We start from the raw sequence: 18679 nt of genomic DNA, 5'->3' as shown, positions 1-18679 counted from the left end.
TCGGGCCTCAGGGCCCAAATCTCGGCTCTGCAGAGACGTCCCCTTCCCCCGCCCCCACCGACTGCTCCTCTGGCTCTGAAAAGCGGTCCCCACCCCTTCCACGCCCCTGCCCCACCCTCCCTTTTCCAGGCCCCTCTTCTTTGCCCTGGGTGGTTTGTTCCGAGGAGTGCAGATAAATAGTCCTGTCAAAAGGCGCAGCTCGCGTTTGCGCGCGCGGAGCCTGGATCCCGGCGCCAACTTCTGCCGCTCGTTCCCACCGCCCGCCGCGCTCTCGCGCCCCCGCGCCGCCGGGCCCCGGTCTGCAGTCCTCCCCGGAGCTCTCCCCGGTCCCTGCCTCCGCCAGGCAGCGGAAGGCTGAGAAGGCGAGACTGGACAGAGGGGAGGAAAGCCGGCGTGCGTGGGCGCGGGGGACTCCGCGATGTCCACCGGCTCGGTGAGCGACTCCGAGGAGATGGAGCTGCGGGGGCTGCAGCGGGGGTACACGATCCCCGCCCCCAAGAGGCCGCCCCTCCGCGGCGCCGAGTGCAGCTGCGCCTCGCCCAGTGACAACTCGTCGGCAGAGGAGGAGGACCCCGACGGCGAGGAGGAGCGCTGCGCGCTGGGCGCAGCCGGCGGCGGCGGCGCTGGAAACTGCAAGAGGAAGCGGCCCCGTGTGGCTGGGGGCGGCGGCGCAGGTGGCGGCGCAGGCGGCGGTGGCAAGAAGCCCCTCCCGTCCAAGGGCTCGGCCGCCGAGTGCAAGCAGTTGCAGCGGAACGCGGCCAACGCCCGCGAGCGCGCCCGGATGCGCGTGCTCAGCAAAGCCTTCTCCCGCCTCAAGACCAGCCTGCCCTGGGTGCCCCCCGACACCAAGCTCTCCAAGCTGGACACGCTCCGGCTGGCTTCCAGTTACATTGCGCACCTGCGGCAGCTGCTGCAGGAGGACCGCTACGAGAACGGCTACGTGCACCCGGTGAACCTGGTAGGGGCGCCGCGCGCGAGGCCCGGGGCGAGCGGCCAGCAGATTCCCAGGCAGCTCCCGACGCCGGGCTGGGTCGGCCGGCTGGGCAGAACCCGAAGGGGAGGGGAGATCTGGGACGGGAGATGAGGAGGCCAGTTTAGTTTCTCCCCAGTCAAGGGAGGGGCCAGCAACTTTCCTGGAGAAGAATCTTCCATCCTTTGGTGTTTGCATCATTTCAGTGACCGCCATTGGCTAATATCCCTCTTCCGGGGTAAATCTTGGTTCCAACTGAGTCTACTACCCGGTTGCAGATTGAATGGCAAATCTCCCTCCAGCAAATTTTTTTAGTTGAGTGTCTGGAAGGTTTGAATCAGCAAGCCCTACTTTCTTTAAAAGAAGGCCGAGCTCCACAAAAGAGCTTTTGAATTTTGTAATCGCTGCAGGATAGCAGAGTTCGCCCAGAAGGGAATTGTCTGGAAAGTCCCTCTCTGACCTGCCAACTCTCCCGGCTTGGGAAAGATCATACCCAAGCCCAAGGAAGCCCCAGCTGAGTGTGTGTGTGTGTGCGCGTGTGTGTGTGCGCGTGTGTGTGTATGCGTGCGTGTGTATGTGTGTGTGTGTGTGTGTATGAGTGTGTGCGTGTGTGTATGCGTGTGTGCGTGTGTGTGTGTGTGCGCGTGTGCGTGTGTGCGTGCGTGCGTGCGTGTGCGTGTGTGTGTATGCGTGCGTGTGTGTGTGTGTGTGTGTGTGTGTGTGTGTGTGTGTGTGTGTTGGGGGAAGGGGATCAGACAGCAAAACGCCGAACTCACACAATTATCACCCAGTCACCGTGCGGGCAAAGTTCAAGAGGAAGAGTTAATGGACACCGCACGTCCCGCATAATCAGCTTCCAGTAAAATAAAAATCCTGGTTTAGAGAGATGACACGCAGATTCCCAGAATGCTGATGAAATCTGAGCTAATCAAAGCCAGAAATATCTGGGGTTCACTTAAGAGAGCGGTTTCGGTTTGAGATGATCGTTTCTCCTCTAATATCTGTCTTTTTGGTTTTGCAGACGTGGCCATTCGTGGTCTCGGGACGACCCGACTCTGACACCAAAGAAGTTTCCGCAGCCAGCAGACTATGTGGAACCACCGCTTAGATCGGACTCGAACTCACCTGATGGAATTATTTGTTATCGTGTTTGGGGGCTACAGAGAGAAGAGAGAGCGCACCAGAACCCCAGAGCATGGGCAGAAGGTTCTACTGGATTCTCCTTGAGCCTCCCCCTTTCCCTGGAACTGTGAACACGACAGGTGGCGGGCGTGGCTGTCATCGCAAAGCGCCAATGGCTACAGCTGCGGCGGATGTATGCGACGCTTCGCCTCCCCCGAAAGAGCCTCCTTTCGTGTCTTGTGTGGAGAGCAGGGACGCAGATCCAACCTCGGGCTTCAGCTCTGTAGACTAATCCCCTCGCCGCTGCAGTCTGCGTCCAAACCGCCTAGGGCTTAGTTTCCAAGCTGAGCCACATTTCTCGTATATGTGGTGGCACGATTCAGCACAGCCCAGGCCTGGCACGGTTAGACAGTGGTTAGAGCACGCACTCGATCCGCTTTAAACACAGAAGTCTCCACGTGAGACCCACGTCGGGGACTGTTTTTAAGTTGCAAAGCGAGCAGAGTGGCACATCTGGGCCAGGGTCGTATCTCACCGGGCAGCGCCCTCCTCGCGGGCGGGACGTTGCCTGCTGCGCCCAGGGCAAGGTGGACACGTGCTCGGAGACCACCAAGCGGGTTTGGCCAGATGCTCCCAGGGCGGGTCGCCCTCCCTGCTGCAGTCTTGCCTCTCACTCCCGCCAGGCTCGGGTCTCCTTCCCAAGCTCCCGTCTCTTACTAATCAGGTTTGTGTCTCCCCCTCTCCTAGCCTCCAGCTTCTCCAGCCCCCGCCGCCCCAACCCGGCTCAGGTCTCTTTTGGACCTCTGTCTCTTTCCCGCTCTCGCTCCTCCCCGAGGTCCCCACCCCTCCGGCTCCAGACTGTCCCCAACAGGCCTCCCCCTATCCCCCCAACACCGCCTCTGGGAGCCCACCTTCCCCGCGCGCCGGGTGAGCCCCTGGGACTGTTCCGTACATACGTACTAAGTGTCCCTGCTCAGGGGGATGGCGCCGCTGCCGCTGCGAGCCTGCACTACCACAGTAATTAACACATGTAAATAAATTTATTTTTTTATGAATAATAAACGCGTTGTGAAAACTGTGAGCCACTGGGCATGTTAGAATGTGGTCTTTGTTTCCCTTTACTGAGTTTGGTCTGGAAGTTAACTTTAGAGGTGCTGGTCTTGTCTTGGGTCACTTTCGGTGGGAAGGTGGCGATCACTGCATTTCTAATGTCACTCTTACTAATCCCTATGATTCTGATCCTTCTCGAGGCAGAGTTTCCTGGAAGGCAAAAACTGGAAGTCTAATAAGGGCCCTCAGAGTCTTGAGGCAAGGCTGAGTTGAAAGGCATAAATTCCTCAAACTAATATGCGTGCACATTTCTCTTACACACACACACACACACACACACACACACACACACACACACACACACACACACACACACACACACACACACACACACACACACACACACACACACACACACACACACACAGCTTTCTCCAGCCTAAACCACACACCGATGCTTAAAACTGCGAGAGTTCAAGAACCCCTAACGCTCACCCGCCGGAGTCCATGGGTCTGAAGTCGAACTGGCAGAATAAAACCGTGATACTCACATAGGAAGCCAATGTATATTTCAGCAGAACTTTTCTTTTTTCAAATATTTATATAGCATTTTTAATGTTCACTATTTCATTTTCCATGTTATTTTCTTCCATTTTCCCTGCAATTTTTGCAGGAGATAATAACTTGGAAAACCCATAATACAATTTTTACTTTTTCTTTTTTTCCCCTAAAAGCAGCTTGTAGAACATTTAGAAAAGTGTGAAGGATAAAACTACCTAAACAACTGCCCAATTTGGAGTTCTGTTATTTAATAGAATTGAAAGGCAGTTTTCTTGACCAGACAGAGAAAATACAGCTGGACTTTAGTTAGGAGGTGAGAGTGAGGCAGAGAGCGTGACTTCCTGTTTTGAACTAAGCCATACCAAAACTCTGAAGAACTGCTTTTTGACACCATTTTCCCGGGCTTTTGTTTAGACTCCAGGTAGGAACTGGCCCTCAAGATCCAGTCTTCAGCTTCCAGATGCCTCACTGGGAATTTTCTGCTTTCTGGCAAATGGAAACCCAAAGTAACTAGTGGCAGGAAACCCTAGCATGGCCAAAGACAGTTCAGCAGTGAGTTCTGGGTGGCCAGCTTCTTGGGGGTGGGGTGTCTGCCTAGAGGCCAGATCTTAGTCAAGGTCATTTCCAAAGCTCCCAGCAAATTAGGTCCTTTTCAGAAAAAGGAGGCAACCTAGTATGTTGGTTAAGGAGAACCCAGGTGAAATCCAAGCTCTGCCACAGGACTAGTGACCACGTGCGAGTTACTTAATCCATCTAAGCCTCAGTTTCCTCATCTATGAAATGGAGGTGATAATGGTGCCTTTCTGGGAAGATTGCCTTAGGAATAAATACAGTAACATATTTAAGCAAACTTCCTAATATGCAGTGATAAGCATACTAAATGCTGGCTGCAAAAAGAAATCTAGGGGCAGAGGAAAACATACTTTGGCAAAGCAAGGCAGTTGAAACACGTGAAACATTTGGAGAGTCCAGTCTTTAAGACTGGGTCCGGTTTTGAGATGCCTGGATTACAGCTATGAAAGAGAAATGTATGACAAGAGTGGACAAACAGAGAAACAGAAGGAATAGCTATATTTATAGAGAATGCAAATAAGAACAAGCATTTCAATAAACAAGGAGATATTTGGACAAATCTTCATAAGTAAAAGGATAACATTTAAAATATCTGTTTCTATAATTATGTTCTCTCAGCACACTTCAGGAGTAAACTCCCAGATTGTCTGTCTCCCCTCCCCCCCATTAAGGTGGTGCTATGACTCACAGGTACATAGAATGTTGGATTGTACCCTGTAAATTCATTTTTATGGCCATTTTATAATTCTATAACTTATAGAGGAGGAAAAAAACTTTCTCAAGAATTTTATGCCCCATGATTTCTGTAAAATGTCCAATACCAAAAATTATGTTATTAAAAAAAAAAAAAGAATTAAGCAGAAAGGAGGTCAATTTCTAGTAAGCCCCACTAAGTCAATGTAAATTGCTTAAGCTTCTAGGCAAAGGTTGCTGTTGGGAGAGGCCTTAAGCACCTACAACTAGTGTTTTCTTTCTCTATCATGACTATAATTGCTCTAAGTGGTAAAAAGGTATTCCAAAGACTTACTTATTTTTTTCTCATCATTTTCTTTTAGGGATTTGGGTTTGAGAAATAGGAGTTGGGGCTGGAGAAGGGGGAAAGGAGGTTCAGAGTAAGAGAGAAGTAAGTACATCCTTAGGACTATTTCAATTAGATTATACTGCTGTGAGAGAAAAGATGAGGGGAAAAAGTCAAAGAAATATAATGTGAAAAGCACTGAATAGCAAATAAAATGAGTAAATTGAAAAATACTCTTCAGGGGGCTTTTTGAGGGACCAAAGCATTATTATTAGTGATACTGACTCAACTAAGGAAAACAAAAATCCCCTTCCACAGACTCTTCCTAAGATGAATATTTTAAAAGAAATGCTTTCAGTACTGTAATTTTGAAACATTTAAGCATTTCCCTTGGTTGTGGATGTTGAATTGATTTTGTGCATACTCTTTTGCACTGGGCTTCAGGTTACAATCTCACTTTAGTCTGGTGGTTCCTTCAACAGACAGTAACAAGACCCTTGCACTTTACAAAGGGACTTTTACAGGCACCGTTTTTTTGTTTTTGTTTTTCCTGATAATGAATGCTTCATAAGTTGGAAAAAAAAAAAAAAGACACCCCCCCATCCATAAAAAGAAGAACTAAGTGGAACACATCCTATTTTAATAGGTAATAAGTGGATAATTTGGTTGATGCTTGTGAAAAATATTAAAAAGTAAAACAATAACTCAGAAAGTCATTTTGGTCACATTTAGAAGGGCAAAATCAGGTCAATTTATAATTGACTTCTCACTACCAAGCAACTAACTTGAGGGAAAATTCACTAGGGGGTATGGATTGGCTCCCTTGGTAACTGAGCACCTGGCTACATCTCCTTTCAGTGCAAACTTCTGCACAGCCATCTGCGGGCAGCTGGGGTGTTTGCATTTTTGTGCTTAGCACTCTCCATCTCTTTCTATGTTTTGCTTTTGTACTCTTTTCTTTCTCCCACAACAGTGAAAATTGATCCAGAGAAATCCTGCAAACTTATGATTCTAAGAAGGTCCAGAAAGTAGCCAGAGACAGAAATCGATGTGTAACAGTGTAAACACAATAAGCACAAGGTGCTAGTTATCTCCAATGATCTCAGCTTTCTTCCTTGTTGGTCCTGCTGTCACCCAGATAGTTCTGGATCAGCTTTGGGTCTCTTCATTGCTTTTGGTATAGAGGATAATGGAGCAATTAGGAACAGGCACTTTCATTTGGTAAAAATATGGTATCTGTATGACTATTACTAAATTATTAGTGGAATGGGAGGGAGATAAGGAGCAAAGAGCAAAAAGCAAGAGGCTTTCACCTTTTACTTTTCTTTGTTTGTTTAAAAAGTTTGTATGTAATTTTTGGACATTTTAAAACCAACTTTTAAAAAATGATTGAAAGCTGTCGGGTAAGACCTAGCTGGTTCTAATCTAGCTCCACATTTCCTGGCACTACATCTTGGGCACCTTACCTTTCCTCCGTGAGACAGGAATAACACATCCTACCTCACTGACAGTTTTGAGAATAGATTAAATAAGGTCATTTTATTACACACTTGGGAAATGCTCCATAAATGCTAAGTTTTTTAAAAAATCAAGGTCTTGATTTTCTTACCTTTTCTCTTACAATAGCTTAGGTGTGCTTAATCCTCAGCTGTAAATTTGTCCCATTGCTCCCTTTTGCCACTTTAATCACCTTGCTTTTTTATGCTACATCAAACTTTCCTATGTTGACAGCTTTTCTTTTTTTGCCCCAAAGGAGAAATTTTCATTTAGTTTTCTCTTAAAAAATAAAGATCATAATAGCATCAAAAAGTATGCATGAGATAAAAAAAAACAAGTTCATTTCAGAGTGCAAGATAGATCAATGGATTTTGATGTTACACAGTACAGAAGGCTATTGGTGCGATTTCAGATTCCACATTGCAGCCAACCTTTCAGAAACTACTGTTGTGGAGTTTTGGCGTAATACCTAAGAATATCCACAATTACCTGAAATGGCTATTAAAATCCTTCTTCCCTTTACAACTACATCTATGTGTGAGCTCAATTTTCAACCAAAATAACATATTACAACAGATTAAAGTACAAAGCAGATAAGAGAATCCAACTATCTTCAATTAAGTTGGGTATTAAAGAAATTTGCAAAAATATTAAACTATTCCAATCTTTCCATTAAAATGTTTTGGAAAACATAGTTACTTTTATTTTAAAATGTTACTTCAATTAAAAAAAATGTTATTTACCTTCACATGTAATTAGTTTATTATTATTTTCAAATTAATTAATATATAAAAATTTTTGTTTGGTTTTGATTTCTAGTCTAACATTTCTTTGAATACTAGGGATAAAATGAAGTTGGTTCTATTAAACTACGTGGTACCTAGTCACCAAAAATGATCCCCAGTGAACCAGGCCTTCCAGAATTCATGCCCTTGCACAGGGCTAGCCCAGTTCTTCACTTTAACCAATAAAAGGTGGCAGAAGAGACTCTGCCAGTTCTGGGCCTAAGCCTTAAGCACTGGTAGCTTCTGCTTTTCCTTATTTGGGACCCCAGAGCTTAGATCTGAGAAGTCCAACCATGTTCCTGAAAAGACCACAAAGAGAAGCCACATTAGAGAGAAGCCCTGAGACTATGCAGGGGACAGTTGAGGAGACCAGCTGACAGTGAGAACTGAGGCTCAGACGGATGGTCCCAGGGACACTATTCTAGCCAGCTGTCGAGTCATCTTACAGAGAGCATGAAGAAGCTGTCGAGGACAAATAATAGTGGTGAGCTGTCCCCGCTAGTCCTAATTCCTAGCCCACGGAATCCTGAGAGATGATAATATAGTTGTTTTAAGGCACTAAATTTGGAGAAGTTTGTTACTCAGCAATAGATAACCAAAATATATGGTCGAGTAAATTGTCACATCAGTCATTTATTTGAGAAACACTTATTGATCATCTGCTATGAGCCAGGACAGTGCTGGACAGACCAAAATGAATGAGATAGTTGCCTCGCCTCAAAGAACTGTAAAGGAGGAAATGGACAAATGGACACTCTGGGAGGAAGATGCACAAAACCCCACCTTGGACAGTCACAGAAGGCATCCCAGAGAGCTGCCATGGGAGGCGAGTTCCAGATGAGGGAGGGGCAAGGTGGCAGAAGAACATGCCAGAAAGAACTAGAAATGATGGAAGGCTTCATTACCAACCCAGAGACTAGGGTTAGTATCTAGGATGATGGTTGAGTGTGGACTGTTACAAAGGACTTATAATCAATCACTCAGCCTTGGTTTTCTCATTTGTAGAATGAGGATATAATAGAATTTACCTATTCTATTGGGTTGTTGTGAAGATTAAATGCAATAGTGAGTGTAAAACACCTAGCATAGTACCTGGCACACAGTAGGTGCTCCACAAATCTTAGTCTATTAGTAACATCATCATCATCATCGTCGTCGTCACGTTGAGATGACCTGCATGTGCTCTTGGCACGTTTTGGGCAAGTGCTGAGGAGCTTATCATTGACCGTTCAGAGCCCCGCACTTTTCCTGAAATCTGAAAAATCTGAGCATTCAACTGTGATTCTGTTTCAGCTCCCCTCTGACAAGGCTGGCTTCTTCAGAATTTTGAAATTCCCAAGGTATTGATTTGCATGACAAACAATACATCGGGTTCATGCCGGGGTTGTGAGAACAGACAATTAAAATATCTATGCATGGTCAGGAGAGCTGAATAGAAAAATGTGCAGGCTGATTATATGGCCTCTTTAACACATGGGAGTCATAAGCAACACCAGCAATATGCTGTGATTCAGATGCCGTCTTGCGAGGCTCTGCTACTCGTCAACCCTTGTGGGACGTGCCCAGACCCTCTGCTCTACCACTTAGAGCAATTATCCCTTGGTGGCTACACTGAAAGTCTGTGACAAAGGGAGGGAAATTTAAGCCCCTATGACCAGCGCTGTTTACTAGCAAGTCCAGGATTAGAATTCACAGACTCTGAGTTTCCCTTTGGCATCCCGCCGACCCAACCTGAAGGACAGCAGCAGATAAGAACTTGGCGCCCTAACAGCTATTTTCCGCAGCTGCTTTCCATGCGCACAGGCCAAGCGCATGCGTGGGGTGGCCAGTGGAGCAGAGCTTTCTGAGAAACCGACTCATTGGGTGGCCTCAGGCAATCTCTCCTTTTCCCAACCTTGGGACTTCTCTTTTCCCTTAAAAAGAGAGTTCTGAGCTAGATGAAGCCTTATATGTCCATTACGGTTCTGAAATGAGTGCTCTTTTTCTTATGGGTCTTCTGAACAGTGTCCATTATACCTCCTGCTGCTGTTTGTACATTACAGAACCCGTACAGGGAGACTGAAAGCCTGAGAAAAAGGACAAAGCCAACCTACACTTAAGCGTTTTAGATCGAAACTCAAAACTTTCATGTGTCTCTGTTTGTTCTGCAGAAAATCTGTGAGATTTCCACGTGGTTTTATTGTCGATTATAAACTTTTCCACAGACTCTTCATTTCTAAGTACTCAATATTACAAAGGTACAAATCGGCTTCTTCCCATGATAAAGAAATCAAATGGGCACAGCAGTTGTGGTATTTAAAGCTTCTTCATTCTAAAGACAGATTTTCATTAATATATATTTTTAAAATCATAAGAAGATTTGTTAGAACTTTCAACAAGATTCTACGACTGTGTTTGATTTGCCCCAGAGTAAAAATTATAGTGAAAAAACATCAGATGCAAATGAAAGAACCCCCAGCAAAAAATACAATATATGAACAACTACTGGTTTTTCTTCAAACTCCTGGAAGTCTCAGAATTGCTGAAATGTGGCCTATTGTCTCAAGGATCTAGTGCATTTTCCCCCTTTAGGTGGGACATCTGCCATCTCCTTCCTGGGGCACTTTTCACCTTTCTCCAGGATGTCTCAATATGTGACTGTTGATGTTTCTAGAATCACACCTTTAAGCTTGTTTCATGTCTCCAGATGGAATTCACCTGAACATGAGCTCTTAGAAAGCTCACCTTCGCTTGTGTTATGCAGAAGGCAGTGAAGGAGGCATGAACTGACAGTCCAGGCAAGGGAAACTGAGGGCCTAGGTTGGTGGCGGGAACACAAGAGATGAAGCCAAGAGACATTTCACTGCTAGAATCCAACTGACTGGGTTATAGACTGGATGTGGGTGATGAAAAGCAGGAAAATAACGATGACAACAGGTTTCTAATTTGGGCCAGACGGTGAGCAGTAGAGTCATCTTGAGTCATCATTTATCACTGAAGTTTAAAAGGGCAAGTTTAAAACAGCACGGAATGTGGAAACCATACCACTCATTTGAGAACTCTACCGTCCATTGGCCTAAAAAAGATTCTTCTCGAATTAGTTCTTGTTCCGGGGGTGTAGATTCATTCCAAAGGGGTACACTAGCAGCTAAAAGCTTAAAGAGAGCTGAGGATTACACAGCTCAGAGACACAAGGATGGGAAACAAGTCCCCTGCCTCAGTTCTGCATGAGCTTGCCTTTTTTCTTTCAGTGGATTCCAGACATCTTCAGAGTGGGAATCATGGTTTTCTTCTTTGGTATCTTGTGAAATTATAACCCCCATCAGCTGGTACAAAGCGGGTGCTCAGTAAATATTTGATAAATTACTCTTGAAGGAAAATAGTGATTGCTCCCCTTTGGTGTAAATTCTTTTTCTCTTGTAAAATGATGGTGATTTGATTTGGGAAAGATCATACCCTAGAGCCACCTGAGACATGGAGTCATCACAGACATCCAGGAAAGTGTGTTTAATTAGACACCACTGCAGGACACGACTATCCCTGCGCACATGCAGCTCATCAGCTCTGCATGTAATAGGACCATTCTAGGGATCTCCAGATGGAAAAGAAATTGACCGAGTCCAATAAAGGACAAAAGCTTTACAATTGGAAGAGGAAAATTAATACCGTAAACATCCTAAGTCCAATGCTGTATACTTTACAGATATTGTCCCATTTAACCCTCTCATCAGTGCATTAGTAGGTCGGTGATTATCTTCACTAACAGAAAGGAAAGCTGAGGTTCACAAAACTTCAGTGATTTGCCAAGGGCCACACAAGGAGTAAGTGGTAGAGTCAGAGTTTGAACTTGGTTGCTCTAGTTCAGAATCTGAACCCCATCCTGTTGCCTCCCCAAGAGGTGTCTCTACTGTGAGTTAAAGGAAACTAGTGGGAAACGGTTCCCACCAACAAGACTAACTCAGCCCTAGGTGTTAACTCAGAGCAACAGATGTGCCCCAGAGATATACCTTATTCCAAGAGCTTAAAATGGTACCGAAGTGAGGCAAGGAGCCGGTCTATCTGCTTATCTGGTGCCAGCCAAAGAATCCCAGGGAAAAGCACTTGTCTATAAGCAGATCTGTTTCTAGTTGGTTTTGTTTTCCTCTTTATCTCCTAATAGAGGTGATATGAAAAACATCCAATTTATATGTGCTAATCTAAAAAGAGAATTAAGTCCTCACTTAGGATTCTTAGTTTACAAAATTACATACTCCTGGAGAGCCCAGCAGTGGAGACAGGAAGTGGTCAATGTAAAGATCAGAGAAGAGCTGTTGGAAAGGGAAACTGAGGTAGGGAGAGCCAGGAAAAGCCATGGCTGTGTGCCCATCTTGTCTCCCCACTGTGCCTAGAAGAGCTGATCACTTCTGCATGTGCTTCATAGACGCTTAAGTGAGTTATAGGAAGAGACAACTACTAGTGTCAAGTGATCCACTTTTTTCCATTTTCAACAAAGATGAAAAGAGAAAATATGTCTGAATTGAAACATATGAGAATTACAGTAGACTTAATGACGTTGCCTGAGAGAGGTTTTCTAACCATCCAGGACTAGGAATTAGGATTTTGTGGAATTTGGGAAGAAGCTGCGTTATAGACGTCATAGAATCATAAAGCCATAAAATTTTACAGCTAGAAGATGTCTCGTAAGCAATCTACTTTGTGTTCATCATGGCATTCAAAAAATAATGGAAAATAAAGACTAATCTAAATGTTTACTGAAATTACCGAACCATGGACTGTTATGTAACAATTTTAAATCGTGGTCCCCAAACTATGTAACTGCTTAGGAAAGGTTTATGATATAAGCAGGATAAGAAATTATAATTATAATAATGACAATCAAAACCAAAATAATCTAATCATCTTAAAGCTAAGGAAGGTGAAGCTGGATATTTGGAAACTGGATATGGCTTCTCATCGATCTTGGAGTAGACAAAGACCGTGCTCGAAGGCTTGGCTCTTATGCCCTTGTTATTCAAGGTCATTGTTTGTCTGTGTCCTTTACTGTGTCGGTTCCTTTTCTTTCCCTTTACTTCTCCCACTTTCTCTCCTCCCTAACCTGCAGAATTAATTCTACCTCATCTATATTCCTGTAACGCTTTATGTACGTCTTCCTTTTTTAAAGAAAAGTTATTAAAAAGTAATATATCTGTCCCTACCAATGCAAGGGTGGTGTGACATAAGAAAACCAGTAAGTATAATAAACCACATTTTAGAATGAAGGAAAAAAAAACCCCATATGATCATCCCAATTAACAAAGAAAGCATTTGATAAAATTCAACACCCTTTAATAATAAAAACACTATAAAAACCAGAAAAGAAGGGCACTTCCTCAACACCATAAAGGGCGTTTAGGAAGAACCCACAGCTAACTCAAACTTACGGGCGAAAGACTGCACCCTTTCCCCTAAGATCCCGAACACGAAGAGGGCGCCCGCCTGCACCACGGCCATTCGACATCACAGTGGAAGTTCTAGTCGTGGACGGGAATGAAGTGCTGATACACGCTACGACACGGGTGAACGTGGAAACGGTGTGCTAGCCACACACTGAGGGCCGCACGTTGTATGGTTCCATTTATGTGGAATGTCCAGAACAGATAAATCCATTGGATAAAATGCAGATTGGTTGTCATGGAGAGGAACTACTTAACGGGTAAGGGGTTTTCGTTTGGGATGCTGGGAACGGTTTGGAACTAGAGATGGTGTTTTCATAGCATTGTGAATGTACCCAATGCCACTAAATTATCCACTTTAAAATGGTTGAGTTTATGTTATATAAATATTACCTCAGTAATACGTGCTATTAAGTTCAAGAACTTGAAAACCCAAATTCAAGGGCAGTAAATACATCTGTCAGTGGACGTTTCCGCACTGTACAAGTACTAACTATCTATATGCTCGTTTGCGAACTGCTCTTTTGGGAACTGTCTGCAGCTCCAGCACTTACCACAGGATTCAACAGGAAAAATAACTGCACTAAAGGCGGCCAAGATTCTGAGCTCCCTGCAGCCTGTCCCAGTGGTAGAAGGATGTCATTAGCGCGCCATCTTCTGGTCAATATGCAAGTTGCAGTCACCCCTCCGGCCACACAGACAACGTCGAGGTTACTTTCTGCCTTTTCTTTAATCTGAAGTGGTTATTAATACAAGGATGTGGTTGCACACCTCCTTGAAGACTTCAGATCCTTTAACATCAAAACATTCTGTCATGTCCTGCATTCCATAGGAAACAGAGCCTGAAGCAAAAGCGTGTGTACAAACTCATTAGAAACTGCAATCCCAGGAGAGCAGAAATGGGGAAAGGGGCGCGCCGCTGGGAAGGAGGGACGCAGACATCGGGGTGCACAGCCGAGCTGGCCACAGCTTCGGACGGCCTCAGAGAGGATCCCAAATGGTGCTGGTGCTGGTGGGGGTCCTGAGGATGCGAAGGGGGATTTCTGGTCCCTCTACCTCCCATTCCTCGAAGTTGGCCCGCAGGTAGCCAGAGCCCGCAGCAGGAGCCACATGCGTCCCACACGGGCCAAGCCCCACCCATCCGCCACCTGGCCAAGCCTCGAAGACACAGTCCACTGTGACGTCATAATTCCCTCCTGGCGTCATGAAGGCAGATGGAGCGATGAAATTCACTTCCCCGGAGCTGCAACCATTTCCTCTGCAGCCTGAGGAAAGCAGCTGGTAGAAGAAGGGGTCTTCCTAGAGCACACACCCTGCCGGAGGGGATCCAAGAGGCTGATACAACAGGCACACGTGTCCACACGTCAGGGAACCGCACACACACGGCCACCACCTCCTCTGTCTGTGGGCCCCCTGTGGATTCTCAGATCCTTTGTCGTAACTCTGCAGCTACACCATTGCCATCACAGCTCTTCTAGAAAACAGCTCTCACAGGTACTTTACTAATGAGCCCTGAATGTATAGCTAGCTCGCTCGCTTTGTCATTGGGTCACATTTGCAAGTGGTGTGTTACGGCTCTGAGGGGTTTTTTTGGAGGTGGTGATTACTTCAAGGAAGGGTCAAGTTGCACATTTCATTTTACACAAATGTTAAACTCAGGTCTTGTCTTCGTGTAAGAATAAATATAAAGTAGTACATTCACTTGCTGTGTCTTTCTGAAAATACTAGGATCATTCCACTCCTTCCGTGAAGCCTGCATCCCACACGTGTGCAATTACTCCATGTCTGTGTTTTCAGATGAGAACACGCGAAGTTATCACCTTCTCCATCTTGGTTGGCTCTTTACTCCAGCCAAATCATAACATTATTGGTCAAAATAATAAAATCATGGACAATATTGCTAACATACATTCTTGCAGTTTGAACAAAGAACAGCAAGACTGGTTGACTTAATATGAGATAAGGTATAATGTGATAATTAAAAAAAAAAAATCAACAAACAATAATCTTAATGTATACTGCCCTCTTGTGGCCAATATTATGATCACAGGAATGTAGGTGTGCCAGTAAGAAAAAGTTATTTGAGGGAAACTGCCTGTACTATGGTAGTTCCTATTGTGGTATAAAATTTAATCCTTTCTTCATCACATTGTCAGCTATAGACATAGACACATAGGTACACACACACACCCACACACACATGATTTTTTAATCCTATATTAACAAAATGCACACATGAATTTTAAAAACTTTTCAAACTGTAAGTGACATCTAAATACACCAGACCTTGTGTTTTCTTCCTTGCTAATTTCAAAGGAAAAGAGCTCCTCGACAAGAAGTTTGAAGTTCCTGGCTTTGAATTAAAACTCGTGATCTTATTTTTACTTCTTTTGTAATCTGTAGCCATGGTTTCCAGAATTTTGGATTTTCCAGAAGAAACTTCAAAGAACATCACAGATGGGATTGTCAAGTTTTATTTTGCCAAATCAGACATTTTAAAAAAAATTAGTTTCCAACTGCTATCATCATAATTTCAAAAAAGAAAAAGCATTTTATCATTCAAAAAAGTGTCAGAAGGATGTTATTTCAAAAGGAAATGGAAAACTTTCAATTGCGTCTTCATCCCGTCCTCACAGGTGGGCAGCAGCAGTGGTGACCATTTAGAAACCACTGGTGAATTAGGTTTTTTCAAGATTAGCAGAAGTTGAGGAAATATTGGTATGTGACAAGAGACAGAATGTAAATGTGACAGTATGACACTCTCCTTGTATCTAAGTTTGCACTGCCATGGTGACCTCCAGTCCACATGTTGCTACGGTGTCTCTACAATAACACTGCCAGGCCAGGGTCTGTCCCTTGGCTCCCATGACAACACCCTCTTGATTTTTCCTCCCCCTCGCTGGCCACTTCTTGTTAGTCTCTTCTGCAGGCTCACTATCCTCTGCCTGTTTCTGCCATTGGTATCCAGAGCCCAAGCTAATCCCTATGACAGTCTTTTGAGGGCATGAACATGTCATTACACTCATTCTAAAGATTTTTCTCCAAGCTGAGAATTATCAAATCTTTAATCTTCATTTGTCATTATGCCACAATTAAATAGAAATTTATTGAGTACTTCCTGCTTGGGGCGCTTAGCACAAGATATGCGCCCTGTCCTCAGGAGCCTTCACTCTAGCTGGGGAAGAGTGAGGAAAAAGGGTAATATGACTCCAGACTAAATGTTTGTGTCCTCCCAAAAATTGCATTCTGAAACCCTAATCCCCAATGTGATAATATTTGGAGATGGGGATTTTGAGAGGTAATTAGCTCATGAGGGTGGGGCCCTCATTGTAAAATTAGTGCCCTTGTAAGAAGAGACAAAAGCACGCGCGTGTGCGCTCTCTCTCTCTCTCTCTCTCTCTCTCTCTCCCCTCCTTCTCTGTCCATCTTTGTCATGTGAGGAAACCATCACCAGGACCCAACCATGCTGACACCTTGATCTCAGACTTACAGTCTCTAGAACTATGAGAAATAAATATCTATTGCCTAAGCCACCCAATCTGTGGTACTTTGTTATAGCACTCAAACCAAGACAAATCTGCACAGCAATCCCTATAAAGGCAGATTTACTAAATTCAGGTTTACTCCATTTTACACTTATTTTCTCAATACCTTCCCCCCTTACCTAAGATTATTACTCAGAAGCCAGTACCAACCCTTTTATTTCTTTGGATAATTCTCAAGAGTCCTCAGGTGTCTTCCCAGTGGCTTGTGAGTAACCTACAATGTTTTTACTTTCAAAAGGGTGGGGACTCAAAGTATCATACTGTCTCTAGCAATTCCACATGATAACCTCTCTTCAGCTGTGGCTTGAATTATTCATGGAGCAAATAAGAGCCAGCTTTAACTTGGTCAACTGGTTTGTTCCTGGGGAATTACTAGGTGGATTTTCCCATTGATTATAACCAAATTGGAAGATGCTTCTTTACTTCTCATGGTGCTGAAGACATGATAGCCTATGAAGAAAAATAATGCCACAACTTAACATGTTGGTGTTGCTTTGATGATCCTTAAAATGGCTAAGTGGCTTTGAGAACAGATGGACTGTGGATGGGCTTTCTCATTCTGTTGAGCATTTAAAATAGATGCATCACCACAGGGCATTGAGAATATTCCACAAATATAATTTTGGTTAATTACAAATACTTTGTTAAATATATACATACATACGAGGGTACATCAAAAAGATAATACAAATCTTCCCATGAACTTTTTGAAGTATCCTGGTATACAAGTATATAATGATGAGAATTATAGTTCAAATAATGATTAAAATAATAATGACTAAAATAAAAGAATACCTGACTTAGTAATTTTTATAAGCAGTTAAATAATGATTAAAATAATAATAGTAAATATTGAATACTAGGACCACAGTAAGAATGTTTCATAAGTATTTTCATTAAATCCTTACAATAACTTTCTGAAGTGAAAATTATTTATCCACATTATCACACTGAAATAAAACAAGACTTGGGGAGATTAAAGAAAGTGCCCAAGGTCATGTCACCGTTGAGTGACAGAGCTGGGATTTAAACCCAGGCTACTTTATATCAGTCTTGTGCTTGACCACCACACAACTGCTTTTTCCAAAGCTTTCTCCCCCAAGAACCTTTGTCTTTGCGCCTACCCCTTAGTTCAGAGGGACACTAGGAAGAGAAAATGTTACATTTACTTATCAAAAAAGTTATTGGGAAATCTGCAACCAAAGGGGTAAAGGAAGTATATCACTCAATAGGAAAAGAAGAATAAAAAAATAAAGTGCGGCGATGCTATCTTCACATTCTCTCTGCACTGCTCGCTGGCTTGCTGGAGCCTCTGTTTCCTCTTTCCCTCCCCTTCTCTCCCTCATTGCACCTCTGGAGAAATCGATATTAACGTTCTGGGAGACTCAGTCCTTGTTAAGTGCCTCTGCCTTGCAATTAGTAATTCCAGTGAACATTAGTCACTGGAGACCTGACGTGCTTCAGTTCAAAGACTACAGCCCAAGTGTTTATGAGCCGTTTCCATAAAACAGGAAATGACTGGGTTTTCCTGAACAGTTGCCCTTGACTCTCTTTGCCAAAAATCACAGGATGTGTAGTTGTTACCTGGTTTAATAGACGGAGGACTACCGTTTTTGCTTCCTGATCCCAAATTTCAATGTGCTTTCAAAGAAATGTCACAGGCAGCGGCTGCGCCCAGGAAAGCAGCTCGGGAGTTGTGCTTCTTTATAAGATCTCTGTAAGTCGGGTCTCGAAACTTGGGAGAGGATGTAAAAATCACTCCCCCCTCCCATTCTGTCTGACCACTCATCTACAAAGAGTTGCATCTTCTTCCTGCCTTCTGTCTTATTAATGATCTTAGTATTCCTTGAGTGTTTATATTGCACCAGACCCTAAGCCTGAGAGTCACAAATTCTCAGAAACACCCTGGGAGATGGGTGTTCTTGGAAAAATTGCCACCTAGAGACATTTAGTCACTTGCCCAAAATGACACAGCGAGCGAGTGGCAACACCATTGAGCGACTTGTGTGTCTGAGTCCAGAGCCTGTGCTCCCGGCCACTGGCATGGCTGCCCCTCGCAGGCTGGCACTTTATGGCTTTTAGCATTTCTTGTTAACCTTTTTGTCTGACTAGTCCTGGGAAGTGTTGGATTTCACAACCTGCATGAA

The 18679-nt window shown here is 44.2% G+C and overlaps 1 protein-coding gene across 1 annotated transcript; it reads left to right on the top strand.

Annotated features, from left to right (window-relative positions):
• The first annotated feature begins 418 nt into the window (after window positions 1-418).
• On the top strand, window positions 419-2078 carry MSC (musculin). Its single transcript, XM_063080147.1, has 2 exons — window positions 419-958; window positions 1992-2078. The coding sequence occupies exons 1-2, from the start codon at window positions 419-421 to the stop codon at window positions 2076-2078; spliced, it is 627 nt and encodes a 208-aa protein (XP_062936217.1).
• Window positions 2079-18679: the final 16601 nt, after the last annotated feature.

The sequence above is a fragment of the Cynocephalus volans genome, chromosome 15 (genome assembly GCF_027409185.1).
Source record: "Cynocephalus volans isolate mCynVol1 chromosome 15, mCynVol1.pri, whole genome shotgun sequence".
Lineage (NCBI taxonomy): Eukaryota > Metazoa > Chordata > Mammalia > Dermoptera > Cynocephalidae > Cynocephalus > Cynocephalus volans.
This window is presented reverse-complemented; position numbering and strand designations above follow the sequence as displayed.